At 33.4% G+C, this 25,686-nt stretch overlaps 3 protein-coding genes across 3 annotated transcripts; 2 read left to right on the top strand and 1 right to left on the bottom strand.

Moving 5' to 3' along the window:
* Positions 1 to 2,417: 2,417 nt before the first annotated feature.
* On the top strand, positions 2,418 to 3,372 carry LOC133190807 (neurensin-1-like). Its single transcript, XM_061326496.1, has one exon. The coding sequence runs from the start codon at positions 2,481 to 2,483 to the stop codon at positions 3,204 to 3,206; it is 726 nt and encodes a 241-aa protein (XP_061182480.1). The 5' UTR covers positions 2,418 to 2,480; the 3' UTR covers positions 3,207 to 3,372.
* Positions 3,373 to 7,250: 3,878 nt separating this feature from the next.
* On the bottom strand, positions 7,251 to 13,222 carry LOC133190806 (O(6)-methylguanine-induced apoptosis 2-like). Its single transcript, XM_061326495.1, has 9 exons — positions 13,086 to 13,222; positions 12,693 to 12,814; positions 12,111 to 12,209; positions 11,692 to 11,877; positions 11,433 to 11,547; positions 11,149 to 11,252; positions 10,890 to 10,954; positions 10,487 to 10,677; positions 7,251 to 8,125 (listed from the first exon to the last, which is right to left on the bottom strand). The coding sequence occupies exons 1-9, from the start codon at positions 13,171 to 13,173 to the stop codon at positions 8,058 to 8,060; spliced, it is 1,038 nt and encodes a 345-aa protein (XP_061182479.1). The 5' UTR covers positions 13,174 to 13,222; the 3' UTR covers positions 7,251 to 8,057.
* A 467-nt stretch (positions 13,223 to 13,689) lies between these two features.
* Positions 13,690 to 18,731, top strand: LOC133190265 (ribonucleoside-diphosphate reductase small chain-like). Its single transcript, XM_061325777.1, has 8 exons — positions 13,690 to 13,835; positions 14,500 to 14,565; positions 15,479 to 15,505; positions 15,620 to 15,883; positions 15,992 to 16,125; positions 16,370 to 16,598; positions 16,833 to 17,051; positions 18,148 to 18,731. Exons 1-8 carry the CDS (start codon positions 13,755 to 13,757, stop codon positions 18,304 to 18,306), a joined length of 1,179 nt encoding a protein of 392 aa, XP_061181761.1. The 5' UTR covers positions 13,690 to 13,754; the 3' UTR covers positions 18,307 to 18,731.
* The last annotated feature ends 6,955 nt before the right edge of the window (positions 18,732 to 25,686 follow it).

Below are 25,686 nucleotides of genomic sequence, written 5' to 3'. Positions count from 1 at the left end.
GAGACTCGGTTATGTGTATCTATATGAAGATGGCAGTTTAATGATGGAACCGTTTCGTGCATGCGTCAAAGACTGAACAAGTAATCAATAAAAATGTCAACATTAATTAATTTGCCACCGTCATCAATCTGAGGTAGATCACTCTGATATTAATACATCACAGACTGTGGTATATAGAATTATTGAACTGCATTGAAGGCGTAGGAATCTTTCTGGAGGTCAATATAATGGTCTCTTTTTAATTGGAATTCAGGCATTCATTTTATATATACCGATTGATTCTGATTGATTACAGGTTCGATGGTATTTCAAGGTATTACTGTTGCCTTGTTGTGATTTCATTAATTAATCTGGCTGATTTCTATCGCTATTTTTTTTTACGATCCAATACCGGAATATTGATATTCTTGTTTTCAGAATCGCATAATGCAAATCAAATATTGGTCGGAATTAAATTCTGTCTAATTGTTTATCTAGGATCAACAGCACATTTCTGGTAAATCTGCGAAAACCTTTTTTTTTCAGTTGAAGATGTAAAACGTTCTTTAACTGATTTCTCACATTGAATAAAATTAGATGTTAAGAATGCGCATTTGGGTAAATCACACATTATGGCAGGGAGATAACATTTTTAGAACAAATTTTGATACTAATAAAATGCTAGATAATTATCGAACGTCATTAAAAATTGAATGCTTAAGATTTTCATTCCTCTCTACAATCTTAATTAAGCAATGAAAGATTATTTTGCTTATTTTTTATTTATATATATTTTTAAATAAGATGTGAGTAAAAATGGCCAAGAGATAATTATGTTCTTCGTACATAAACCTATCATAAACTCTTCCGTACCTTTGAGTTTCATCAGAATTAATAGCGTGACCAATACAGTTCTTATCCCAGTGGGCATTTGAACCCTTGTGAAGTTATTTATTAAATCACTGGGTTTTTATGTGAGATTGAATACCAAGGCTTACACGGTTTTATGCTGGTGAACATTTCAGTCTTATGACTGGTTTCTAATTATTGACCCGAGTATCAACTCTGAGGTTCAACAACAGTGCTGTAAATAATTCCGGGAAGTGGCGAGTTTCACTATGCAATGACGTCAATAGTCGAAGATTTCATCATTATTACCATTTTCTAAATGTCAATCTGGTGTTGAAACTCACAATGATACTAAGTTTTGTTCTTTTGTACAGCTTGTAGCAGAAAAATTAAAAAAAATAACCATTTTCTGCGTAATTTTTTCTCGGCTCTCGCCACGACAAACAACTTTATCTTGGCATAAACGCCTTCCGATTCCTATAATAAAAAAATCAATGGCTTAATTTGTATTCCGATTGCTTCCATATCGTTTTATTAACAATAACAAAATCAAAACAGTTTTTCAATAACATTTCCATAATATCACTAAAATACAAAGACGAACACAATTGTTTGTTTTCCAGTGTCTTTTACTCAGAATTCAAAATAAACTGATAATTCATAACATACAAGTTAAATATGTCAGGTGGATGTATTTAAAAAGCATTAGTCTTTGAGATCCATTTTTGTCACAAACAAAAAATATTTTAAGTGAAAAAAAAACGATATTTTTAATTACCAGAGTAAAAACGCATTGCATGGACTTTATTTTTGTAAAATACTCATTCCTATATAGAGTAAAAAGTATAGCTGATTTTTTAATGCAAAAATAACTACCTTGTGGTAGTTTAATAAGTTGTAGGTTTTTTCCTAAAATATTTAATTCTCATATCAAAAATCAGGTCGAAATTGCTTCCTCTATTTGTAGTCCAGAAATTTTAAAATTATTACATATATGGAAAAAGCTGGTTAGCATTATTAATGGGAAGGTACATTGTAGCGTAGCAAAAGCAAAGGACCACAATAGCTTCCTCTTTTTCATTTTCCGGTTATATTGTATAGTTGACACTCGCTACAAACAAAATTATTTGAATGGATCTGTATATATCCAATTTTTGACTTATTGTGGTTGCATATGGTGTATATATCAAATCTCTGATATATTGAGATTATCATGTTCATACTTCTCCCTTTTGCTACACCCTTATAAATCCTTACACAATTTTTTTTCCTGCCCTTAAGCCGAGCTCGAGGTCTCTCAGATCTGAGACGTCCTCCTTACTGAAATCAATAGGTGTAGGTGTGGGGGTGACATTTTTTTCTTTTGTTGATGCATGGTCTTTTAAACAAAAATTATGAAACAATCCCATCATCTTCACAACGCTGTTCCATCGCAGTACACTGTATTTCCAACCAAAAAAACAGATCTGTAGCTATTTAACATCCAATAATCAATGGAATTATGCCGAATTGTAGGCGGAGGAAATTGTTAATTATGTCTTGTTTAAACCACTGTTTGAAATGTGATCTTGTTTTTCCTGTCTTTTTCTAGGCCAGTTCCTACGTAAACATAATGTGAGGACCTTTTTTCGTCGGAGACTTTTAGTGGCGTCATGTCCAAGGAGAATACGGGTCTATGTGAAGACAACCCAATCTCCCCAAAATACGCCGAGGAAAAACATGATACAGTCTCCACGCCCAAAGAAAAGAAAGGAAAAGCGTTTTTCAGCGACGATGTACTGGGAGAGAAAAAGAGAAGTTGTCCGTACTACTTCGGAGTGAAGTCCTACCTCCATAACTTCTACGACTCGGCGACATACAAGGATCCGAGCATTTATGAGGAAGATGATGACAACCGTTATCTTCTTAATCCGCATGCGCGACGCCGACGGTGTCGTCCGGTATGGTTGAAAGTTTGCATTTGGATTGGCGTTAATCTTCTGGTGTTAGGGGTACTTGCAATTTTGGCGGGATATTTCATTCCGACTAAACCCATTATCAGTAAAGGAGAAAAAGAGGATAATGTTGGTTATGTGGATGAAGATGCCGTGAAATTTAATACTACCTTGGATTTGCTTAAGCTTGTAGGTCTGGTCTTGTTCTGTGTTGGGGGAATCCTTCTAGCCGTGGCTCTGATGTTCCCTACTTTTATGTCAAATATGTGTTCCGATGAGATCGGCGAGGAAGCAATCAGAATTCAGATGGGAGAAGAAAAACCTCCATTAAGTCCGATCGAGATGACCATTCCTGCTACCTCTAAAGTAAAAAGTGTTCAGCCGCCTGGCAGTTCTAAACAGAAAATCCACTTTAAAGAAGATTCTGTGAATTTTAGGGATTGATAAATAAGTGTGCCCCTTGAATTCCCATTGATTGTCAAAATTATATCAGAAGGGAGCAGTAAGTGATATACAAAGACACATTATATATAAAAGCACAAGTTACTGTCTCAAGAAATACAATGCAACCTTACTCAATGAATTAAACATTGTAGTAAGAAATAAGATAGTTTTGTTTTATTTTCAAAAGTTCAGATTAATAAGTCCCCATCACTCTTAGGATACTTTCATTCAGTCATTGTGTATGATTTCATTTTTCAAAAGGTCTTTCAAAAGAAAAGTATTCTTTATTTATGTGTACATGAAACTTTTCCAAATCAGGGTTTCTGTCATGTGTGTGTATTTTACATTTGTGGCATCTTGCTTCAGTTCTTATTAATAAACTGATTGAGGACCAGAGGCCATGACGTCACCAAATCACAGGGCGCAAATGATATCGACACGTAACTATTATCATGTGACCATTTCAAACTAGAAGTCTCTGAAGAGACTATAGCTCTACCGGTGTGTACTTTAAAATAAAGAAAGATGTATCTTAGTATAGGGCCATTCAAAGTTTTTTCTTTGTTTAGCGTCCACCCTAAATTCGAAAACCTATCTTTCTATCCGGAAAAAACACAAACCAAAAGGGAAAAAACAACATTTTAAGCACAATTCTAGAATTTCTCATCAACATTAATTTTGAGAATTCTCCTCGCAACTTTCAACAACTAGTTAAGTGAAATAAAAAAAATCGGTATACCACATAAAAAAAGAAAGACGCCGATCCCAAAAGCATAAATTGCGTTTCAAAGATTTGTTTTTGTCGACTTTAATTGTGTGTTTTGATTTCATAACCTCTAAACCAATCTGCCCGCGGCCGCTAAACATAGTAAAAATTTGGAATGGCTTGGTCTATTTGTGTAAAGTCTAATCAGACCAGGACTGTAGGAGAAGCGTTTTGAAAGAATTCAAAGAAATTTCTATCTTTAGTAACCATGGCAACACTGTCGAAATAAAAAAAAGATATATAGAATTAGGAATTTTAGTACAGTATAGTATACTTGTGTACTAAGTCTTATTGAATTAAATTTATTGGACCAAAACTGTATAGGAGGAGTAGCATTTTGAAAGAATTCAAAGAAATTTCTATTTTTACTTACCATGAGGCAACAGTGTTTGTCGAAATCAAAAACCGATATACAGGATTGTGCATCTTCGTGTAGTCTACTTGAGTACTAAGTCTTATTTAATTTGGACCAAAACTGTAGGAGGCGTAACATTTTAAAAATTGTTTACAGACTGACGGACGGACACCTTACCAATGCATACGCTCTTCTGGTCTCCGACAAGTACAGCTAAAGAGGACAACAGAGTTAAAAAAAAAAAAAAAAAACATCAGAAAAATCAAGGTTTTTCTGACAAAACTCCATTAATTTTAAACAGAATTTATCCATACAAACATTAGAGAAGTAAATATTCTATTTCGCTGCATGTGTACAACGTAAAACTTCCGATAATGAGTGTACATGTCGTTCTGTTGTTTAAGAAAATAGGCCTATGCTCTAGCATGGTGCAGTTCTTGTCGTGCACAATAGGCTTTTAGGTACTTTTTTTTTTTTTGAAAATCTTAGAACAAGCACCAATATAGTTGCAAGCCATCTAGGGCTTAATAAGCATCAGAAGGCACAAATTAAAAAAAAATTCTCCACGACTCGAAATCTATGTGATGCCCGTATAATTATGTTAGGGAAAGTAGTCACACAATTAGACTGAGTCAACATTTCTTCTCTTTATAGACAATTCCTGAGCAATACCATGAAAATAATCAAATGTAGAATCAATATTTGTTCAAAAAAAAATATACATTTATTGACTGGGTTCGAGGGCAACATGCGTTTTGTCGGACCCAAGAACCAAACTGTTTGCCTGGGGCCGTTAGGCCGAAGGCAAACAGTTTGGTTCGACGGGTCGACAAAACGCATTTTGCCCAAGACCACAGTCAATAAATGTTTTGTTATACCTTTTATTTATATATTTTATCTTTTTTGGGGGGGACATACATGTATGTCGACCACCAACGAATGCAAATGAGATTTAGCTGACCCCGCCTATTATGTGACGTAAGCGGTCCAACATCTCATCGACAGGTCCAATATCTCACTCCGCGGTCAAACATCGATTTTTTTATGCCCGCTCAGTAAAACATTGGAAATGTTAGACTTTTATTAGTATTGATTTACATAGGAACAAATTTTTAAAGGTATAACAATAAATTATATTGACCTATCTTGTTGCTTTTCATCTAACAGTAGTATTCAGACAGTCGACAGGAAACCTTAATATACTTTAATATTTTTAAAAAGTTTGTTTTTTTTATATGGTTTGTGGCAAATTTAACCTTTTCAATAGACTGCGCTTATCTGTTCAGTATTCTCTTTAGAGAAGTGGACAGACTTTCGCCAAAAGCCTGTCCACTTCTCTATAGAGAATAATCTCTTCAGGAGAGGAAAGGTATTGAAGTTTACACTAAAATTAATTGATGCGATAATTCCTTTCTTACTGGTTTCTTCCTTCTTTAAGTTTATATACTCACATCAATACATGTACTTATTTTTCATAAAGAAAAGAAAAAAATATCAACTTTTGAAACACTACCTGTAATTAAAATCTCGTATACAATTACTTATTCTACTTATTTCTAGATCGCAGACAGAAATTACATTTATCTACGTACGTCATGTTTTCTCCAAAGGATGTTAACTTTTCAGTTACACATGATTTTTGAAAATATTAATGTCGGTTCTTGTATTCATAAATATATCAAAATAAAACAATATGACTATGTATTTGATAGATCACAATACATCAGGGATGGATCGAGCTCGTGTGGGCGCAAAGCTGCTATCAAATATTGTATATAATGCCAAACCAGGGCGTTTACCCGAGGGAAATGCTGGCGGTGAACTTTAGCTGAATAATTAATTTTGATTCTTATATTAACCTTACTTAAATAACTTTATGCTGGGCTCTGTGTCAAAGCATCAAAATATCATTCAAGATAAACCAGGGCCTTTAATTAGAAAAAAAAGCCTTTAAGAGTACAACTTTCTCCCAGAAATCTCCAATATTTTTATACAGAAAACGACACAATATTCAGAATATATTTGTGGTTTAACATATTCTGTAATACACTGAAATAGTCATGATAGTAAGAAAGATGAATGGATGGGGTGTGCTTGTGTTATCCTTTTAAAATTACTTTCATATTATTTTTTGAACTTGCCTATTTATAGTACAACTAAACACCAAATTTAACATTTTGAGTGGCATTACATGTATCAATTATCTGGTCCAAAATTTTGATTGATCTATACAATTTTACGAGAATCACAATTTGTATGGCGGAATATTTATTAGTTATGAAACCAGTGGTTTGTTTTGTTTTCAATTAAATGACCTCTAGCAGAAATAAAGATAACTCATTGTTAGTTAATAAATGTATCTTACAAATATATAATTAATTCTGTTTTTGAACACTGACTGAGCTAAGTTTTAACAGCTTCCTGACACCCTGAGTCCGCAAAAGCTTAACACATGCCTCACAGGCGTTCAGGTCTTTGTGTTTGTTTACAGATAATTGATACAACAGCTCTACACACCTGGTAACATTGGCTCATATTACATAACATTAAAGTTATATAAGCTTCAATTTTTTCGTTTATGTAACCTAAAATTTTTATTAAATTATCATATTTTATGTAATTTTTCTTATCAAAATGAAATAAAAAAATGTTTCTGACCCATTTTTTTTTTAAATGATCATACATCTATGAATATACACATGTACATCAAATAAATTATAAATTAGAATTTTCTGGTTGGGCATTGTAAAGAAATCGTATTTTTTAAATAGAATGAGTCAGTTATAAAATTTTAAACATTTTAATTATTATAATTTAACATGATTTTTCACAGTTAATAACAAATATATAATATATCACAAAAAAGCATAAACATACATGTAGTACAAAACATTTGTCAAAAAATAGAGATAGTTATTTCATAATCATGACAAACTAGAAAAAATTGACAAAAAGAGGTAAAGTTCATTTTAAAAAATGCATCTTTGATATATCTAAGGCTTTGAAAAAGGCACGCTTGGATCTAAATAGGCACCTTTATGATTAATTTAATTATATTTGACTGCAATTTATTATTTATTTTATTGTCCCTCAGTTAATGTAAGTAACGCCACATATGCATATGTCTAAATGTTTAGCAATAGATGAAGATATTTAAATGTTTAAAGGAATTTGAATTATTTTCATAAAATAGCTTACAATTTGAGAAAAATATTTCAGACTCTATTTAAAATACAATACATAAAATCATAAACTAAAACAAAAACAGCTTTAAAGAACCAATGTTGAATCTTCTCATAAAAGAAAATAGAATTTCATTTTGGAGGACAAAAAAAATCAATAAAAGCTCTTGCCATGGCTTCTGAAAGATCCTATTGTAACATATAATGGCAGCTCAGGAAATTTATGCTGAAGACATGAAATAGATCTCTGCATTTAGAGTGACTGTTTACACAAAACTGATGGATTTCTTTAGAGTTTGATGAGATGAACTGTAAATTCAGTAATCCTCCCGGAATGACATCCAATACAGCATTTGACAACACACAATTTACCAGACAGCTGGGGAATTATTCAATAACCTCCACTGTCATGTCTCATTCCTAAACTTTTGCAAGACCTTATTGTCATCTTTAAGTTTTCACTGAATTACTGTTTCATAAATAATTTTTAATACTGTTTGTTTTCAGTATTCACTCACAATTAAGAAGACTAAATTTCTTTTCCAGGACTATATCCACTTCCCTGCAGCATTGTATATAAATGACTGTTTCCCCGTCTCCACAGGACGATAATGAGCTACAAAGGAAAAAGAACAATTTTACTCTGGACAGTATTTTACTTGTACACCAGTACACAATGTACATGCAGTAAATCATTTTACATGAACAATTTATGAAAGTTACATGAATTGAATAAAAAATTCAGTGACATGTTTCAAGTAAGATGTAATTATGTAATTATTGCTTGGGTATACAGTTCTGGGACATCCAAGTTATTTTATGGGGTGGGGGGTGGGGGGGGGGGCTATACACATTACACAGTCTGAAATATTCTGATATGGCAAAAAAAAAACCAAACAAACAAACATCCAAAAAAAACATATATAAGAAATAAATTGCTGGTTTGACTGGTTATACCAGTTAAATTGAATTAAAATGCATTAATTAACTTTTTAATCTTTATTTAAAAATTATACATATACTTGGTAAACATTCTTTAGCAACAACAACAACAACAAAAGGTGAAAAAAAGTTAAAGACATTGCCAGCTTGACACATTGTAAAAAATTCCACACAATTTGCTTTTTGACCCCCCCTTCCCCCCCCCCCCCCTCCCCCCCCCAAACACACACAGACATCTTTTCAACAAATGCAGCAATGACTTATTCATACTACAAAGACACAAGAAAGATTATTAAATTTTCTGATCTGAGTTTTGGGAAATCAATATATAGCAGCTCTAGAACCAAGAAATCTGACAGCTATCCCAGCTTAAACCATCAAGAATAATGATTTTCATCTCCCAATGAATCCATTTTGAGGATTCAGTTCATAAAAACCTGCCCAGTCCTGTAGAGGTTTAAAATACAATGTATCAATCAGAATGTAACGTATATGGTTTCTACTGGAATAAGAATGAAAATTGTAAAAATATTTAAACTCAGAGTCTTTCATTTATCCTTTTTTTCCCCAAAATGTAACTGGCAAGGGGAAAATGTGACAGAACAGGCCAGGATTTGAACCTAGATTATGCGGGGAAAATTACAATAAACTAGCTGACCATGTAAGAGTCCACAAACAACAAATACGGGACCCCTCTGTCAGGAATACACCTTGCAGTGAACATTTTGATTCATGTTTGAATGGAAACTTTTTAATATTTCCATTTTATAATGTTTTGGAAAATAATGAACAATTACAGAGGGCCAAGGAAGATTACACTTTGTAAAATTATTTAAACCTAAACTAAATAACCATGTCATAACAATGAAGATGTATTGTTTTTATAAACTTTGTAATACTTTGAAGAGCCGCACAGCAAAAGTGCTTAGTGTATTAAATGTGAACTTGTTTGTTTACCTTGGATTTAATTTTAATCTAAAAGTTACCTATACCATTGAATTTTTACTACAGTTTCACTATATATATATTTTTTCCCCCACAAAAAATATTGCTATATATTCCTAAATTAATGTTCAAGGTGTATATATTTACCACTGAACACTCTGTGCCGAAATTACTGTTCAAAGTGTATAAATCTATCACTGAACACTTTGTGACAGAACATGATGTGCAGAAACTGCTCAACAGCGGCTCTTAAAAGCTTCACATGAAGACTCCATGCATACAATATTAAATCAATGGTTTATTAGGGAAGCCTTGAGGAAATAAAAGAGTTTTACAACAAATAAAGACCAATAAATGACTCTGTCATGTTCCATTTATCACAAAGAATTGCTGCTTAATGAGATTCTGTGATGATTTTGCTGAATTGGTAAATCACTCCTACACATGCTGAAGGCAGTAATCTCCTAATGTAGATCTATTGAGTCTCATTTACAGAATTTACAGCTTCTGGCATCATCATTAACTGTCCTATATTAATTAACTTTTAATATGGATCTTCTTTAAATATAAGGTACCTTCTCTGACAGTCTGCCAATTCATCAATTTTTAAAATAAAGAACTCATTTTGAAAATTAATGTTGTCAGATTTTGATCACCCAATCTCATCAACTATTTTATACTTAAGACAACTAAGTGATTCTTTTTTTTTTTTTTAATTACAAAACCATGTATGCAATTTTGATCAAATACAAATGGACTGCACAGTCAGTAGAGTACATCACTCAAACTACAAGTATGCAACATGAACATGAGAAAATTCTTTAGAACCTCTTCTATCTCCCATTAAAATATTGTGAGATTAAATGCCTGACACTGACACACCAGGGACATTCTGAGCACACAATAATCATGCAATTTGTTACAAGCTTCAAACAACATTGACTGAACTGTACTAATGCTTTAAACAAAATATTTCTGGAGATTTGGAAGATTTGTCCTGATTGCTCTCTAGATTTGTTACACTATCAAGCCTGCTGATGTTTCTTTTTTCTCACATATTAAAAAAGAACTCTTTCATGACAAAACCTACCTGGACCAGGTAAATCTCCAGCTGTTTGATTTCCTGTCCATCGACTGGTTGTGGAAACGAAAGCAGAACTAGACATGTAATGTTTGGGTGGACCCTCATAATCAACCACATCATAATTAGCTGGCCCAGGCTGTGGTGGAGTATCTGGTAAAGGCATGGCAGGAGCTGATATACATAAATAATGCTTCCTCCTGTAAAAAAAATTTAAATCAAATAGAAAAAAAGGGATCAAGTAATTGATCGAGTATTCAAGAAATAATGAAACTCATCAAAATTTAAGTACAATCTCTTAATATTAATGTTCATCAACTTCTTTAGCAATATAACCAGATATAGGAAAAAACCTGTCATTGTAAAGTCAGTGGACTTTCAATAGACTTATTGTACACTAAATGTTACTTACGGAAAAAGCTGTTTTTTGGCTGGGTCCACAGCTTCATTCGGTTTATATGCACCAGGGCCAGGAACCTTAAAACATGAGTTATACATTGAAAGTTTCAGATAAAAGAATATGACACATTTTACATCATTAACTGTATGAAATTTACACACTGAAAGTGTTTCTTTGAATAACTGGATAACCAGTTTGAATAACTAGATAACCAGTCTGAATAACTAGATAACCAGCTGATATGAAAATTCCATGTAAACTGAACACTTACAGGAGGAGGATCTGGTTGCATTTGTCGTTTTGATCTCGATTTAAAACTTGAAAATGGTATTTTGACATTCTCATGCAGAAGGTGGTCCTTTACTGAATATTGCCCTGAATGAAAAAAAAAAATATTAAAGAATATGCTTCTTACACCACAGTTAGATGCCAATATTCTCCAAAAGAGCAAATGGTATATATTTACAATTCACTTTTACAAGTAAAGGTGAGATTAAATATTGTAATAACATTTGTAGGGGGTCTACTATTTTTTCTTGGCAGGAATTGCTGTACCTGGAGCAGGGTTATTGGCGATATCTTTTATTGTGATAAGCTCTCGTTTGCTCTTTGATTTAAAAGCAGCATCAGCTGTTACATTGTTGGTCTTTCCAGTTTGTGCCTTTAAGACCTAAAAAAAGCAGTTTTCCAGAAACTTGTATGAGAGCAGAGGTAAAAGGGAATGTGAATATCTAAGTCAGTTAATCACTCTACTAAATCAATAACATAAATTTATAATACTTTAAAAATATAACTTTTTTATAATTTTTATTACCTCATATTGATTCGGTGCAGGACGTTTTTCTTTTTTCTGTGGTTCTGTTGAGTGTGCAATTGGTTTCTGAAACAACCTTCCTACTTCTGATCGATTAAAATCATTCTGAGTCCTAAGCATGCTTGGAATGCCATAGACACCTGGTCCAGGGGCGCAAGTACCAAGATATTTTAATCCTTTTTTAGACTTTAAATGAAGACAAATATGTCATGAAGTACATGTATATCTTTCTGAAAGATTCTTATACTGATTTTTTCTCCTCAAAATTATAGGTGATTTTTTTCTATCATTAAATTTTAAAATCAAAATTACATAAAAATTTTAAAATCAAAATTGCAATAATAATTTTATTTTAACAAACATATTTAACTTTTTGCTTATAGACATTTTCTACTTCTTTTTCAATTATCATTGACTACCTTTGAGGCGAATCCTCCTGTCCCTCTCTTGGAAAAAGAGACACTGTTATTTTCTATTGAAGTGTGTTTAACGTAGTTGCCAGGCCCAGGTGCATCTGTCTGTACAGGCCAGTACAATGATTTTTTAGGAAATAAATGTATGAGGTAAGTATATGTACTTCAACAATGTACACAAAGTGGATACATAAGAAATAGAAGAGAAAAACTGAGCCAGTTGGATGAAATTTGAATATTCAAACAAAATCTCTAGACAAAGGTGTACAGCTTATACAATCTGTTGTTAATTTACTTCTTTTTCTGGTACAGAATGTTTAATTAAACAGGCATGCATGCATCATAATGCTGGTATGTGCATGCATTAAGAATTTTACTCCCCATCTGCATACTGTGAGAAAATACAGGCAAATTTAAATTTATATGATAAAAAGGCATGATAAAATGAAAATTATAACTCAGTATGCAGCCTCTCATATATTCAAACTAATTTGTAGCTTCTTATATTCAATCTTATTGGGAGTCAAAAATGACTATGTATGAAGTTCTATAAAAAGGGTAAATACTGTAAGTCTCTATTTCACACACCATGGCATAGTCTGATCGGAAACGCTTTGCTTGGGCACTGAATCCTTTCTTGTCACTATTATCAGTCACAATTGTTTGGTATTTACTAGGTATTGATGCTGTTGCTGCCACAATGCCATGTCCTACAACAAATATTGCCATTGCAATATTACAATGGATACTTCAAACTTCCTGACAACGTTCAAAAGCAATTATGGACAATGTCATATTTTTTCTACACTATAAAGTGTTACTTCGGAATATGAATAACTCTTTCCGAATATAAACAGAAAAACATACTGCAGTAACTAGCAGAAATGAAAATTTGAATCTAGGTTTATAATCTGAAGGGTTTTTTTTTTATTTTCACAAGAATTCATGTGTTTTAAAAATATTTCTGTTAACTTTTTTTACCCTTGTGTAAATGCCCTGATGTTGTTCTACTATGAATTCTCTTAACATAGTCATCATCCACGACCCGAATGCTATCAGTGGCCGCCATATCTAAACAATGACAAACAACGGCTTTCCGGATGTACGTACGACATAAAATAGTAAATAATTCAAAGAAGGTTAAATGTTTTGTTTCATTGCTTATATAGTCAAATTAAGTTTCATACAATTATTAGTATAATTTCATACATATTCAAGGAAAATATAGACCTAAGAATGCTTTAACAGAATGTCTTAGGCATGAATATTTCACCGAAAATAGTGCATAGTTGCTAATGAGAATATGGATTCATCCGTTATGAAGGGGTGCACGGCATACTGTACAGGGTTTTCCAGGTCAACAGTTGGTAAAAGTCAAATGTTGTAAAAAGTTTTCATAATCTACAGTTATTTAGTAAACAGGTTTTACTAATAAAAAATGAATAGAAAAATGACCTCTTGAATGAATGCTTATACAACATCATTTGGAACATTCCATTTTGTCCAAAGAAAAGTATGCTGATTGGTCAACTACATATTGGCGCGGTACTTATAAAACGACTATCACGATCTTTGAGGCGCTGGAATCTCATTGTCATAGCGAAGAATAACTATACCTGACTTCACAATTTTTTCAAGTACTTTACAAAGATGTTGTCCAGTCGTTCACCAAGAGCAACCCAAGAAATAACTGCACAGCTGAGAAAAACAAAAATTAACGACGAAAATGAGGTAAGAAATGTTGGCGCTAAAACAGCTATGCTCAAGTTAAGTTCTTTTTTCGTAGTGTTGCATTCTGCAGTTTTGCACACGGAAGATATTGTAAATAGTCCTTTTTTTTCTCCAAAGAACTCTGAATTCGAACAGGTACAATGTAATTTTTCTTTGCGTTGCATGATTTGTATTGCTGATTACGTAAACAACACTTTATAACAAAGGGTAAAAAATCTTCAGCAAAGTCGGAAGTCTTAAATCCAAAATGTGCTCAATTGTTTTAAAACGGTATTTTTATGAAATATTTATAGATTTAAATTATTTAACTCTGAAAACCCTATTTATTTAATATTGATTCACATCCAGTTTAAATCTTATTTGGAGGGAACTTGCGCAACATTTGAATCGAAGCGCCAAATTTATTATTTTTTTCTTTTATAATTTAAATCAAATCATTAGGACGAAAACCTCATTTGTCAACAAGGCATTTCATTGTATTTGAAGAACTGTGAACATTTGTCAAATGTTTTCATCATGTTCATTGACAAATATTACCTCCAAATAGCGGATGTAAATGGTTTACTACACAGGGAGCGGTTTTCAATCAATGATTTTGTAACTTAAAGGGACTTGAGATGTCAAGCTTCTTAAATTTTATTTTTTTTTTAATTTATGGTTAAAGATTCCGGAAAACCTTAAAAACACAGCTCTGAGCAACAGAAAAGTACTAGGAGACAGTAATAAACAAGTAAGTTCATATATACATATACATGAGAAATGTAGGGACAGTCATAAACATTTATTTCTGTAAATTGTATAACCAGGTCCAGCACAGTCTCTTGATTTAGCTACTATATAGCTTGATAAAGCTGTTTCAATACAGGTTTTCACAAATATTTTTTTCTTGGTTAGCAATAGACAAAAATGAACTAGTAAGTGACAAGTCTTATTTGTACTATTTGGAGTATTTAGAAAATTTTGAACGCTGTAAGCAAAAGATGTATTTCCATTGTTCAGGTAACTGTATACCACAGTGCAGTGAGGCATGACTAAGTATGATTACTTCACATGATTAGTAATTATCTTGTTGACAATAACTGACCACCTTCAAAAATTCATTCAAGAAATAACTGCAACTTTTAAAATTTTGAATGCATATTAGTCTATCAAGGAGATGCAATATAATGAGCATTTTTCATGCATCATGTTGAGTTCAAAATTGTAAACATTCACTGCACCCAGGTACTTTTTCTTTAAATGTTAAGGAAATTGCACATTAAAGAAAAATGTATAATAAAATAGCTAATTCAAGCTATATGGCTAAATCAAGATATTGTGCCAGACCTCTTTGCTATTAATTGATTCAACATGCATGTAGAATTTCAAACTAACATTCTTGTATTTTAAATGATTTCAACCATGTTATGTGCAAACAAAATCAACAAGGTGGATTAATATAAGTTTCTAACTTTTTCTGAATCCTTTGTGATCTTCAAATGCTGTAAATGCCTGTACAAGTTATTTTCAAATAAATATGGTTTAAAGTGAAGTAATAAATGAGCAATTTCATACAAGATAAATAGCATTTGAAGACTATGAAAATTCAAAAATAATTGATTTTGATTATAAAATGTATTTAAATGGAATTTCATGTTTTGCAGAACATCATAGAAGTCAAAACAGTTGAGGTAAGGGGTATTTCTTATCATACAGTAATTTATTTGTATGTAGCTCTTTTTGTTTGCTTTGTCATGACCAACACTTTTGAGTGTTTGTATAATAAAAAAAAAAAATCTTCATAGCCAATCAAGAAAATAACAAGAAAACCAAGAAAGGTGGAACCACTGCTTGAAGACAACCCCCGACGATTTGTGGTCTTTCCTATACAGTACCATGACATCTGGCAAATGTACAAGAAAGCTGAAGCCTCCTTCTGGACAGCAGAGGAAGTTGACCTCTCCAAAGATTTAGTCCACTGGGAAGCTCTGAAGGACGATGAACGCCACTTTATCTCACATGTTTTGGCTTTTTTTGCTGCAAGTGATGGAATCGTCAATGAAAATCTGGTGTGTAAAATAGATCAATTTTCTAGCATTAATTTAAGATGGTTTGTCTCAAAAATTCTGCATTGAAAATGTAAGATAGGTTTTGTAAAGTAAGTGGTTATGTTTCAGGTGGAGAGATTTAGCAAAGAAGTGCAAGCCACTGAGGCTAGGTGCTTTTATGGGTTCCAGATTGCAATGGAGAACATCCATTCTGAAATGTACAGTCTTCTCATAGACACCTACATCAAAGATCCAACAGAAAGGTATTTCACTGATTTATGTAGCAAAAAAGAAAATCACTAAAAAAATTTGTTGCAGGTAAAACATGAAAATTTTAATAGTGTACTATTAAGTCTTAATAAATTTAAAAAAAAAAAAAAAAAAAAAAAAAAAAAAAAAAAGAAATAAAGCATTACATTATAGCAATTGATTGTGCAATACAGTAGTAATGCTTAATGTTGCTGATAAGATTTGAAATTTTACTATTAAAACTTTATTTTGTTCCAGGGAATATCTTTTTAATGCCATAGAGACAATGCCCTGTGTCAAGAAGAAGGCAGACTGGGCCCTGAAGTGGATCGGAGATCAGGAAGCTGACTATGGGGAGAGAGTTGTTGCCTTTGCTGCGGTAGAAGGAATTTTCTTCAGTGGAAGTTTCGCTGCCATCTTCTGGTTGAAAAAGCGAGGAATCATGCCAGGGCTGACATTCAGTAATGAACTCATTAGTAGGGATGAGGTATGCTACTTTTTTTATGTGTGTAAAAATTTAAAATTTTTCACTTGATTCTTGTAGAAATACACATATTGTAATTCAAAATGTTTTTTAAAAAAAAAAAAAAAAAAATTACTTTTTAAAAAACGCAAGATGGGGAAAAAATTGTTAAAAACTTCAATAAATGTTGCAATTTTCCACATGATGCTGCTTTCTGAATAAAATTATTGTATGAATTCATGCATAACTTGTTTTCAGGGATTACATTGTGACTTTGCCTGTCTGATGTTCAGCCATCTTATAAACCGTCCTTCACAACAAAAAATCTATGACATTATCTGTGATGCTGTAAAAATTGAACAAGAATTCCTCACTGAAGCCCTGCCATGTAACCTCATTGGAATGAACTGCAAACTCATGAAACAGTACATTGAATTTGTTGCTGATCGACTTCTTCTTGAGCTGAAATGTGAAAAGGTACTCTTTCAATATTAGGCTTTTTTATTTTTTCTTGTGTATTCAAGGCACAGATTTTAAGCACCGCCTTCAAAAATACCTGGTCTGTGTACCCCTGTCAATTAAGTGCATTAAGGTACTTCATTGACATTTACTTGCTAGTCCCTGTGTATACACTGTACACCTTATTTGGCACTCATGGTGACCTTCAAATTAACTTTTGATCCTTTGATATTTACCACACATGGTATAAACAATAGAGAAGCTGTATTACCATGGTTACTATGGAATTTTTATTTTATCTTGATGATATACTTGTATATATACACACACCTTTAGTATTTGAAATAATTATGATATTCTTTATGATAATCTATATCAACATTTGGTATAATTTTTTGTCAAAATTCAACAAATACTTTGAAAAATAATTTTTTTAATGGGTGTGCTTTTACACACATTCAATTATAAATTAATAAAAATTATTGAGATCAAACTTTATTTACAACTTTTTATTTCTAATTCAAAATCATCTCAAAATCCCAACACAGGTAAAGTTTGACTTTTTGGGCACTCTACTGTGTATTTAATCACTTCCTGTGTATAGGGATTAGGAGACAAACGACCACAGGTAGACTGCTAGCCCTCAAGGCATTCACATCTGTACAAAATAAGCCCCTCCCTTACCTGAAAATTACCACCCGGTAAAAAAATCTCTGCCTTTCAAGTTCTGTTATGAAGATTCCCAAAGATGTTATTATTCAAACAATTATTTATTTTCCTAATGAAAGATAATTAACTTATTATTATTTTTATGTCCCCTTTCGAAGAAAGGATGGCATATCACTTTGCTGCTGTTGGTCTGTTGGTCCACCAACAGTTTCCGTTCATTTTCTTCGCAGAGGTTCTGAAATGAAATTTGGTATACAGATTTATCATAAAAATATCTAGGACAAGTTTTGTTTTGGGTACGATCGAGCAATTTTTGACAGAGTTTTGGACTTTGAAAAATTCCAGGGGGGGGGGGGGGCATAAGTGTTTCACAAACATCTCTTTTATTTATTTGCTATAACAGTTGAAAGATAAAATATGTAATTTCTTTCCTTTTCTTTTTCAGGTATACAATGTTGAAAATCCCTTTGATTTCATGGAACAAATTTCTTTGGAGGGAAAGACAAACTTTTTCGAGAAGCGAGTCGGTGAATACCAGAAAATGGGTGTCATGGGAGGAAATGACTCATCAAGCCACACATTTACTCTTGATGCAGACTTCTAAAATGCTCAACTGAATTGCGTACTTGATATAGACTGAAAATCCAATTCAAAATCCAATTCATTTTATGATTCATTATAGGAACAACTCTTATCATGTATTTTTTAAGTACCATGCAAATTTTTTACTGATATTTAGTAATATTGTTCAAATTTGTGTTCAATGTTTTTTATTGAATCTTTAGGCAAATAGTTTTAGTTTTAATTTCTGTGCAATGAGTAATTTTTTACGAACTCATACCTCATGTAAATTTTTATGTTCTGAAAACTTCATTTATCATGTATTGTATTTTATTTGTGTGCCATTTTTAATTTTTAAAAAAAATGATGAAGTACTGTACAGTGTATTTATAAGTGTGCAAGTGAACCTTAGTGAATGTTTGTTAGTGTTTTATGAATGACTCCAAATAAATGTATTATAAAGGTCAATTCTTTTTTCTTTTTTCTTTTTAGGTCACCTGAGTCACTCAGGTGACCTATTGCTATCCGTTTTCGTCCGTCGGCGTGCGTCGTGCGTTAACATTTGAACATTTTCAGCTTCTTCTCTGAAACTGCTCAACCAATTTCAACCAAATTTGGCATATAACATCTATGGGTGAAGGGGGACAAAATTTGTGAATTTCATGGTCCCTGCCCCCCTGGGGCCTGAGGGGTGGGGCAAAAACCACTAAAATTAATGCAATCTTTAAAAATCTTCTTCTTTACTCCTGGACATCAAGCAGTCAAACTGTTAGCATGATTGTAATAAGCATTGAGCCCTCTACCAAAATTGTGAAATTCATGGCCCCAGGGTAAGGGGTTCTGGTGCTAGGGCGGGGCTATATAGATCATATAGTAAAAGTGCATTATTTCTTCAAAAATCTTCTTCTCTGCTCCTGGGTATAAAATAAACTAACTAAGTACACAGTTATGATAAGCAAGAATGCCCCTTCCAAAATTGTGAATTTCATGGCCCCTGGGTCAGGGGTTCTGGTGAAGGGGGGGGGGGCTCTATTGATTATATAGTGAAAATGCATTATTTCTTTGAAAATCTTCTTCTCTGCTTATGGGTATGAAATAAACTAACTAAGTACATAGTTATGATGAGCAAGAGTGCCTCTTCAGAAATTTTGAATTTCATTGCCCCTGTGTCAGGGGTTTTGGTGAAGGGGGGGGGGGGGTTATTGATTATATAGTGAAAATGCATTATTTCTTTAAATATCTTCTTCTCTGCTTATGGGTATTAAAGAAATTAACTAAAAACATAGTTATGATGAGCAAGAGTGCCTCTTCAGAAATTGTGAATTTCATGGCCCCTGAATCAGGGGTTCTGCTGTTAGGGTGGGGCTCTATTGATTATATAGTGAAAATGCATCAATTCTTTGAAAATCTTCTCTGCTCCTGGGTATTATTTAAACAAAGGAATTGCATGGTTATGATAAGCAAAAATGCCTCTTCCAAAATTGTGAAATTCATGGCCCCAGGGTCAGGGGTTCTTGTGAAAGGGGGGGGGGGTGGCTCTACTGATTATATAGTGAAAATTCATAATTTCTTTCAAAATATTTTTTCTACTCCTGGTTATAAAGCAAAGAAACAAGTGTATAGTTATGATGAACAAGGATGCTTTTACAAAATTTTTAGGTCACCTGAGTCACTCAGGTGACCTATTGCTATCTCTTTTCGTCCGTCGTTGTTCGTCGGTCGTAAACTTTTGAACATTTTCAGCTTCTTCTCTGGAACCAGTGAACCAATTTCAACCAATTTTGGCATATAGCATCTATGGGTGAAGAAGAACAAAAATTGTGAAATTCGTGGCCCCTGGCCCCCTGGGGCCTGAGGGGTGGGGCCAAAACCATCAAAATTAATGCAATCTTTAAAAATCTTCTTCTTTACTCCTGGACATCAAGCAGTCAAACTGTTGGCATGATTGTAATAAGCATTGAGCCCTCTACCAAAATTATGAAATTCATGGCCCCAGGGTCAGGGGTTCTGGTGCTAGGGCGGGGCTATATAGATCATATAGTGAAAGTGCATTATTTCTTTGAAAATCTTCTTCTCTACTCCTGGGTATTATTGAAACAAATTGAATACATAGTTATGATGAGCAAGAGTGACTCTACCAAAATTGTGAAATTCATGGCCCCTGGGTCAGGTGTTCTGGTGTTAGGGCGGGGCTATATAGAACATATAGTGAAAGTGCATTATTTCTTTGAAAATCTTCTTCTCTACTCCTGGGTATTATTGAAACAAATTGAGTACATAGTTATGATAAGCAAGAGTGACTCTACCAAAATTGTGAAATTCATGGCCCCAGGGTCAGGGGTTCTGGTGTTAGGGCGGGGCTATATAGATCATATAGTGAAAGTGCATTATTTCTTTGAAAATCTTCTTCTCTACTCCTGGGTATTATTGAAACAAATTGAATACATAGTTATGATGAGCAAGAGTGACTCTACCAAAATTGTGAAATTCATGGCCCCTGGGTCAGGGGTTCTGGTGCTAGGACGGGGCTCTTTTGATTATATAATGAAAATGCATTATTTCTTTGAAAATCTTCTTCTCTACTCCTGGGTATTATTGAAACAAATTGAATACATAGTTATGATGAGCAAGAGTGACTCTACCAAAATTGTGAAAACAATTTTTTTACCGTATATTTTTTTAAAATTGATTTTTATTACTTAAAAAAAGAGGGAGATAACTCTTCAACAAAGGTCAAGTCATAAATTAGGACACTTCCATTCTTTACTGTTAATAGTAATAAATGTAGATTATGTCTAAATATTCTGAGTTTTCCACCCGTACACATCTGTTATGTATTCAAATTCATTGAATCTGAGGCTATTAGGGATGGAATACCAGTACCTTAAATGTTCATCAAAGACCAAGAGTCTTACTCAGGCCAATGTAAGAGATTTCCACAAGGAATTAAAAGAGTACAGAAGCACTGATAGTTTCTTAATATACTGTCTGGTGAGAGTGATAAATGGGGAACAGATTAGAACCCAATTTATGAACTTTTAATGAATACTAGACTAATTATTTTGTTAATCCTGATCACCCTATTTTTCTTGCTTTTGGGCAACAAAGCTTCACCTTTCAGTTCATTTTATACTCTATGGATCCTCTAAATTGTTGTATTATACTCAGGTGACCGTTAAGGCCCTTGGGCCTCTTGTTTTTTTTTGTCATTTATTTCATTTATGACAGCTTTGTGTATTAGCTATATGCTTTTAAATCCAAGTTGCAAAGTGGATGATTCTTGTAGATAACGGGGAAAAAATTTTGGTCTCTTGATACTGCAACCCACATTTTATGCAATAATGTAGGTTACTCCAGTTCTCTAATATTTTCACTTGCAGGCACGTTTTTAAGGAAAATCATACAAGATCATTACCGAACCTTTGCTATTCAGGGTGTAATGAGTCTGATAGGACCAAGATAAGAAAATATAAACTTGTAAAGGACGTATCTCAAAGAGTGAGGCCCTCATATAAGCTTATTTGAGGTACACATACCTATAGATAAATCAAGTGTGAGCTAAAATAAAAATGCTTGAAATATGGCCATTTTGGATAAAGCCTGTAAATTGAAATACCTAGAAAATTAATAATGCATATCTAGCAAGAAAATGGTCATTTTTAAAAGATATATAAAAAAGGATACAAGTGATACTTCACAATTTTTCACCTATAAAGGAGATGGGTGAACATGACGAGCGATACACCTATAGTGTGACAAACATCAAGATGAAAAATTAAATTTCAATTATATCAAAATTTTCCTTGATATTTCGTCTAACATTAAAATATACTTTATGTAAAATCTCTACAATTTGCAAAAATCCCTCAAAGATTGAAATTGCCTGTGAAATATTAGACACACACTAAAGCGGGCAAAAAGAGTCATTTTCTCAAACTATAACACTATTTTTCGATATGAGTGGGTCTTCGCTCCACCTTTTTGAAAGTTAATCCTCAAAGTTTGCGTAAAAATATACTTTTTTTGGTTACCAAAAATATGGAGCAATGACCCACTGTACCTTAAAAACATACTTTTATGACATAACATTCGCATCTTTTCGAGAAATACTTGAAGTCCATTAAGTCAAGGGTCATATCACAAACATGATTTAAATGCCACTGTTCGTCAGGACTTGTTGTAGTGTAGTGGTTAGCGTGCTAGTCTCGAAAGAAAATGATACTCAGGATTTTTATTGCTAGGGTTCGAACCCCACGAATACCACATTAATTTTTTTAATAAAAGAATAAATTTTGCCGAGAAAATTTTCTTCAGAAAAGTTTTGTTTATCGCAATTTCATAAACTTCAATAATCATATGAGAACTTTACTCTAAATATTAAATTCACAAACTGAACATGATTTTTATATTTCTGAAGCTATAGGCTTTCTGCACGCTATGTTCGCCCATCTCCTTATTAAATAGCTTTCAGCTTAAAAAGCTTACCTGGACTGAAAGCTCAATGAGCTTTTCTGATTATGAGTCTGTCCTGTCTTTAAACTTTTCACATTTTTGACTTCCCAACCACTGGGCCAATTTTCACCAAAGTTGGCACAAAGCATGTGCTGTTCAAATGAAGGACCAGGCCCTATTCCAAGGGAGATAACCAAAAATGGATTGGATCAATAAGAAAATCTTTCTAATAAACCTCTGGGTCAGAAGAAATGAAACATATGGAAGCTTTCTGAGGTTGTAAAAATTCTAAATTGCTCAAATCAATATTCCTGGGGGTAGGGTGTGGTCACAATATGAGATTGAAAGTTCTACACTGAAATATGTAGGATTTTTTTTTTAAGAATAACTGCGGCACAATAGTTGAAATATGTAAAGCTTGCAGAGATGGTGAGATGTAAATTATTCAAATCATGGTCCTCAAGAGTAGGGTGGTGCCACAATTAAGGGGATCAAAGTTTTACATAAAATATATAGGGAAAAAATCTTAAGAACCAATGGACTTAATAGGGTGATATTTTCCCACTTTTCAATAGTGTAGCGGGAAAATGTATTTAATGACGAGATGTTTATACACATGTAGTGTGGATTGGTCGGAAAGTGACCAATAGAAATTGTTTTGATATTAGTAGAGAACTGGTTTTAAATGTTGGTCACTTCTAGCCGCGGACTTCAGCGAGCAACATCAAAGTTTTCATAATTTGTAGACATAAGTAAATTTTTTTTATTAGGTTTACATGTAGGTTGTGAGGTCCCTCGCAGCTATTTTTGCATCCAGCGGTACTTGGCAATGGATACAGGTTTCTATCATAACTTTTCAAAAGTTTTCATGTTAAAGAATTATAATATATGCAGTAATTTTTGCAGATTTGATGGTTTTATTTCTTCATATACAATGTATTGTATTTATATATTGATTTATTGTTTTGTGGAGACTGTCAATAAAATACGGTGTCCAGCGCACACTCGGCTGGCTGTCATGCATAGCACATGTCACAAGATCGAAGGTCAAGGGCCAATCTGGACATACTAATACTAGTATATTGACAGCTTGATATCTTTAAGAAACATTTTGATTAACAGATGTCAAACTTGGTACACCGGTATCCCCTGGGAATAGATGACCATTTCTTATTTTAAATCAGAATGATTTCTCTATATATATAATTTGAAATCTTTGACCCACTTTTTGGGAATCAATCTAGCACTAGCTTGGGGCCATGATTGAACAAATTTGAATCTACATACATTAAGTATGCTTCAAGACCATCGGTCATCTTTAAAATATTGTTTGTTTATCTTCTCCCAATCAACTGGCTAAAAATGGCACATTTAAAACTTTTTTTTAACTCCAAGGAACAATTTTTTTTTTTATTCATTTCAAAATTTTCTCATCCCATTAAAAGCTATTTTACTTTGAAAATTCAGCACTGATGTTGAAAATTTCCCCACCTACCTACATGTACCAACCCCATTGTTTTAATCCCAAGTCAGGGAAGGGCAAACAAACATTTTAAAATGGCCTAACATAAGTTTTAGACAACCCCACCCTATTTTTAGGTCACCTGAGTCACTCAGGTGACCTATTGCTATCCGTTCTCGTCCGTCGGCGTGCGTCGTGCAGTGTGCGTCGTGTGTTAACATTTGAACATTTTTAGCTTCTTCTCTGAAACCGCTTAACCAATTTCCACCAAATTTGGCATATATGGGTGAATGGGAACAAAAATTATGAATTTCATGGTCCCTGCCCCCTGGGACCTGAGGGGTGGGGCTAAAACCACCAAAAATAATGCAATCTTTAAAAATCTTCTTCTTTACTCCTGGACATCAAGCAGTCAGACTGTTGGCATCATTATAATAAGCATTGAGTCCTCTACCAAAATTGTGAAATTTATGGCCCCAGGGTCAGGGGTTGTGGTGTTAGGGCAGGGCTCTATTGATTATATAGAGAAAATGTATTAATTCTTTGAAAATCTTCTTCTCTGCTCCTGGTTATTAAATAAACTAACTTAGTATATAGTTATGATGAGCAAGGGTGCCTCTTCCAAAATTGTGAAATTCATGGCCCCAGGGTCAGGGGTTGTGGTGTTAGGGCGGGGCTCTATTGATTATATAGTGAAAATGCATTAATTCTTTGAAAATCTTCTTCTCTGCTCCTGGGTATTAAATAAAGTAACTTAGTACATAGTTATGATGAGCAAGAGTGCCTCTTCCAAAATTGTGAATTTCATGGCCCCAGGGTCAGGGGTTGTGGTGTTAGGGCGGGGCTCTATTGATAATATAGTGAAAATGCATTAATTCTTTGAAAATCTTCTTCTCTGCTCCTGGGTATCAAATGAAATACCAATGTACATAGTTATGATGAACAAGAGTGCCTCTTCCAAAATTATGAATTTCATATCCCCAGGGTCAGGGGTTCTGGTGTTAGGGCGAGGCTCTATTGATTATATAGTGAAAATGCATTAATTCTTTGAAAATCTTCTTCTCTGCTCCTGGGTATCAAATGAAATACCTATGTACATAGTTATGATGAGCAAGAGTGCCTCTTCCAAAATTATGAATTTCATGGCCTCAGGGTCAGGGGTTCTGGTGTTAGGGCGGGGCTCTATTGATTATATAGTGAAAATGCATTAATTCCTTGAAAATCTTCTTCTCTGCTCCTGGGTATTAAATAAAGTAACTTAGCACCAAAATTAATGCAATCTTTAAAAATCTTCTTTACTCCTGGAAATCAAGCAGTCAAACTGTTGACATGATTGTAATAAGCATTGAGCCCTCTACCAAAATTGTGAAATTCATGGCCCCAGGGTCAGGGGTTCTGGTGCTAGGGCGGGGCTATATAGATCATATAGTGAAAGTGCATTATTTCTTTGAAAATCTTCCTCTCTACTCCTGGGTATTATTGAAACAAATTGAATACATAGTTATGATA

This window comes from Saccostrea echinata, unplaced genomic scaffold (assembly GCF_033153115.1).
Source record: "Saccostrea echinata isolate AGI-Se365-2 ecotype Australia unplaced genomic scaffold, CSIRO_AGI_Sech_v1 ptg000022l, whole genome shotgun sequence".
Taxonomy (NCBI): domain Eukaryota; kingdom Metazoa; phylum Mollusca; class Bivalvia; order Ostreida; family Ostreidae; genus Saccostrea; species Saccostrea echinata.
Note: the sequence above shows the minus strand (reverse complement) of the source record. Positions and strands in the feature narration are given on the sequence as shown.

What these genes read in the sequence shown, in the direction of transcription:
- LOC133190807 (XM_061326496.1), top strand. Translation starts at nt 2,481, where the DNA reads ATGTCCAAGGAGAATACGGGTCTATGTGAAGACAACCCAATCTCCCCA.
- LOC133190806 (XM_061326495.1), bottom strand. Translation starts at nt 13,173, where the DNA reads ATGGCGGCCACTGATAGCATTCGGGTCGTGGATGATGACTATGTTAAG. An exon ending in TCCGATCAGACTATGCCATG is followed by an intron (nt 12,210 to 12,692) that starts GTGTGTGAAATA and finishes TGGCCTGTACAG; the next exon opens with ACAGATGCACCTGGGCCTGG. An exon ending in GCCAAAAAACAGCTTTTTCC is followed by an intron (nt 10,678 to 10,889) that starts GTAAGTAACATT and finishes TTTTTTTTACAG; the next exon opens with GAGGAAGCATTATTTATGTA.
- LOC133190265 (XM_061325777.1), top strand. Translation starts at nt 13,755, where the DNA reads ATGTTGTCCAGTCGTTCACCAAGAGCAACCCAAGAAATAACTGCACAG. An exon ending in AAATTAACGACGAAAATGAG is followed by an intron (nt 13,836 to 14,499) that starts GTAAGAAATGTT and finishes TTATGGTTAAAG; the next exon opens with ATTCCGGAAAACCTTAAAAA. An exon ending in TAGGAGACAGTAATAAACAA is followed by an intron (nt 14,566 to 15,478) that starts GTAAGTTCATAT and finishes CATGTTTTGCAG; the next exon opens with AACATCATAGAAGTCAAAAC.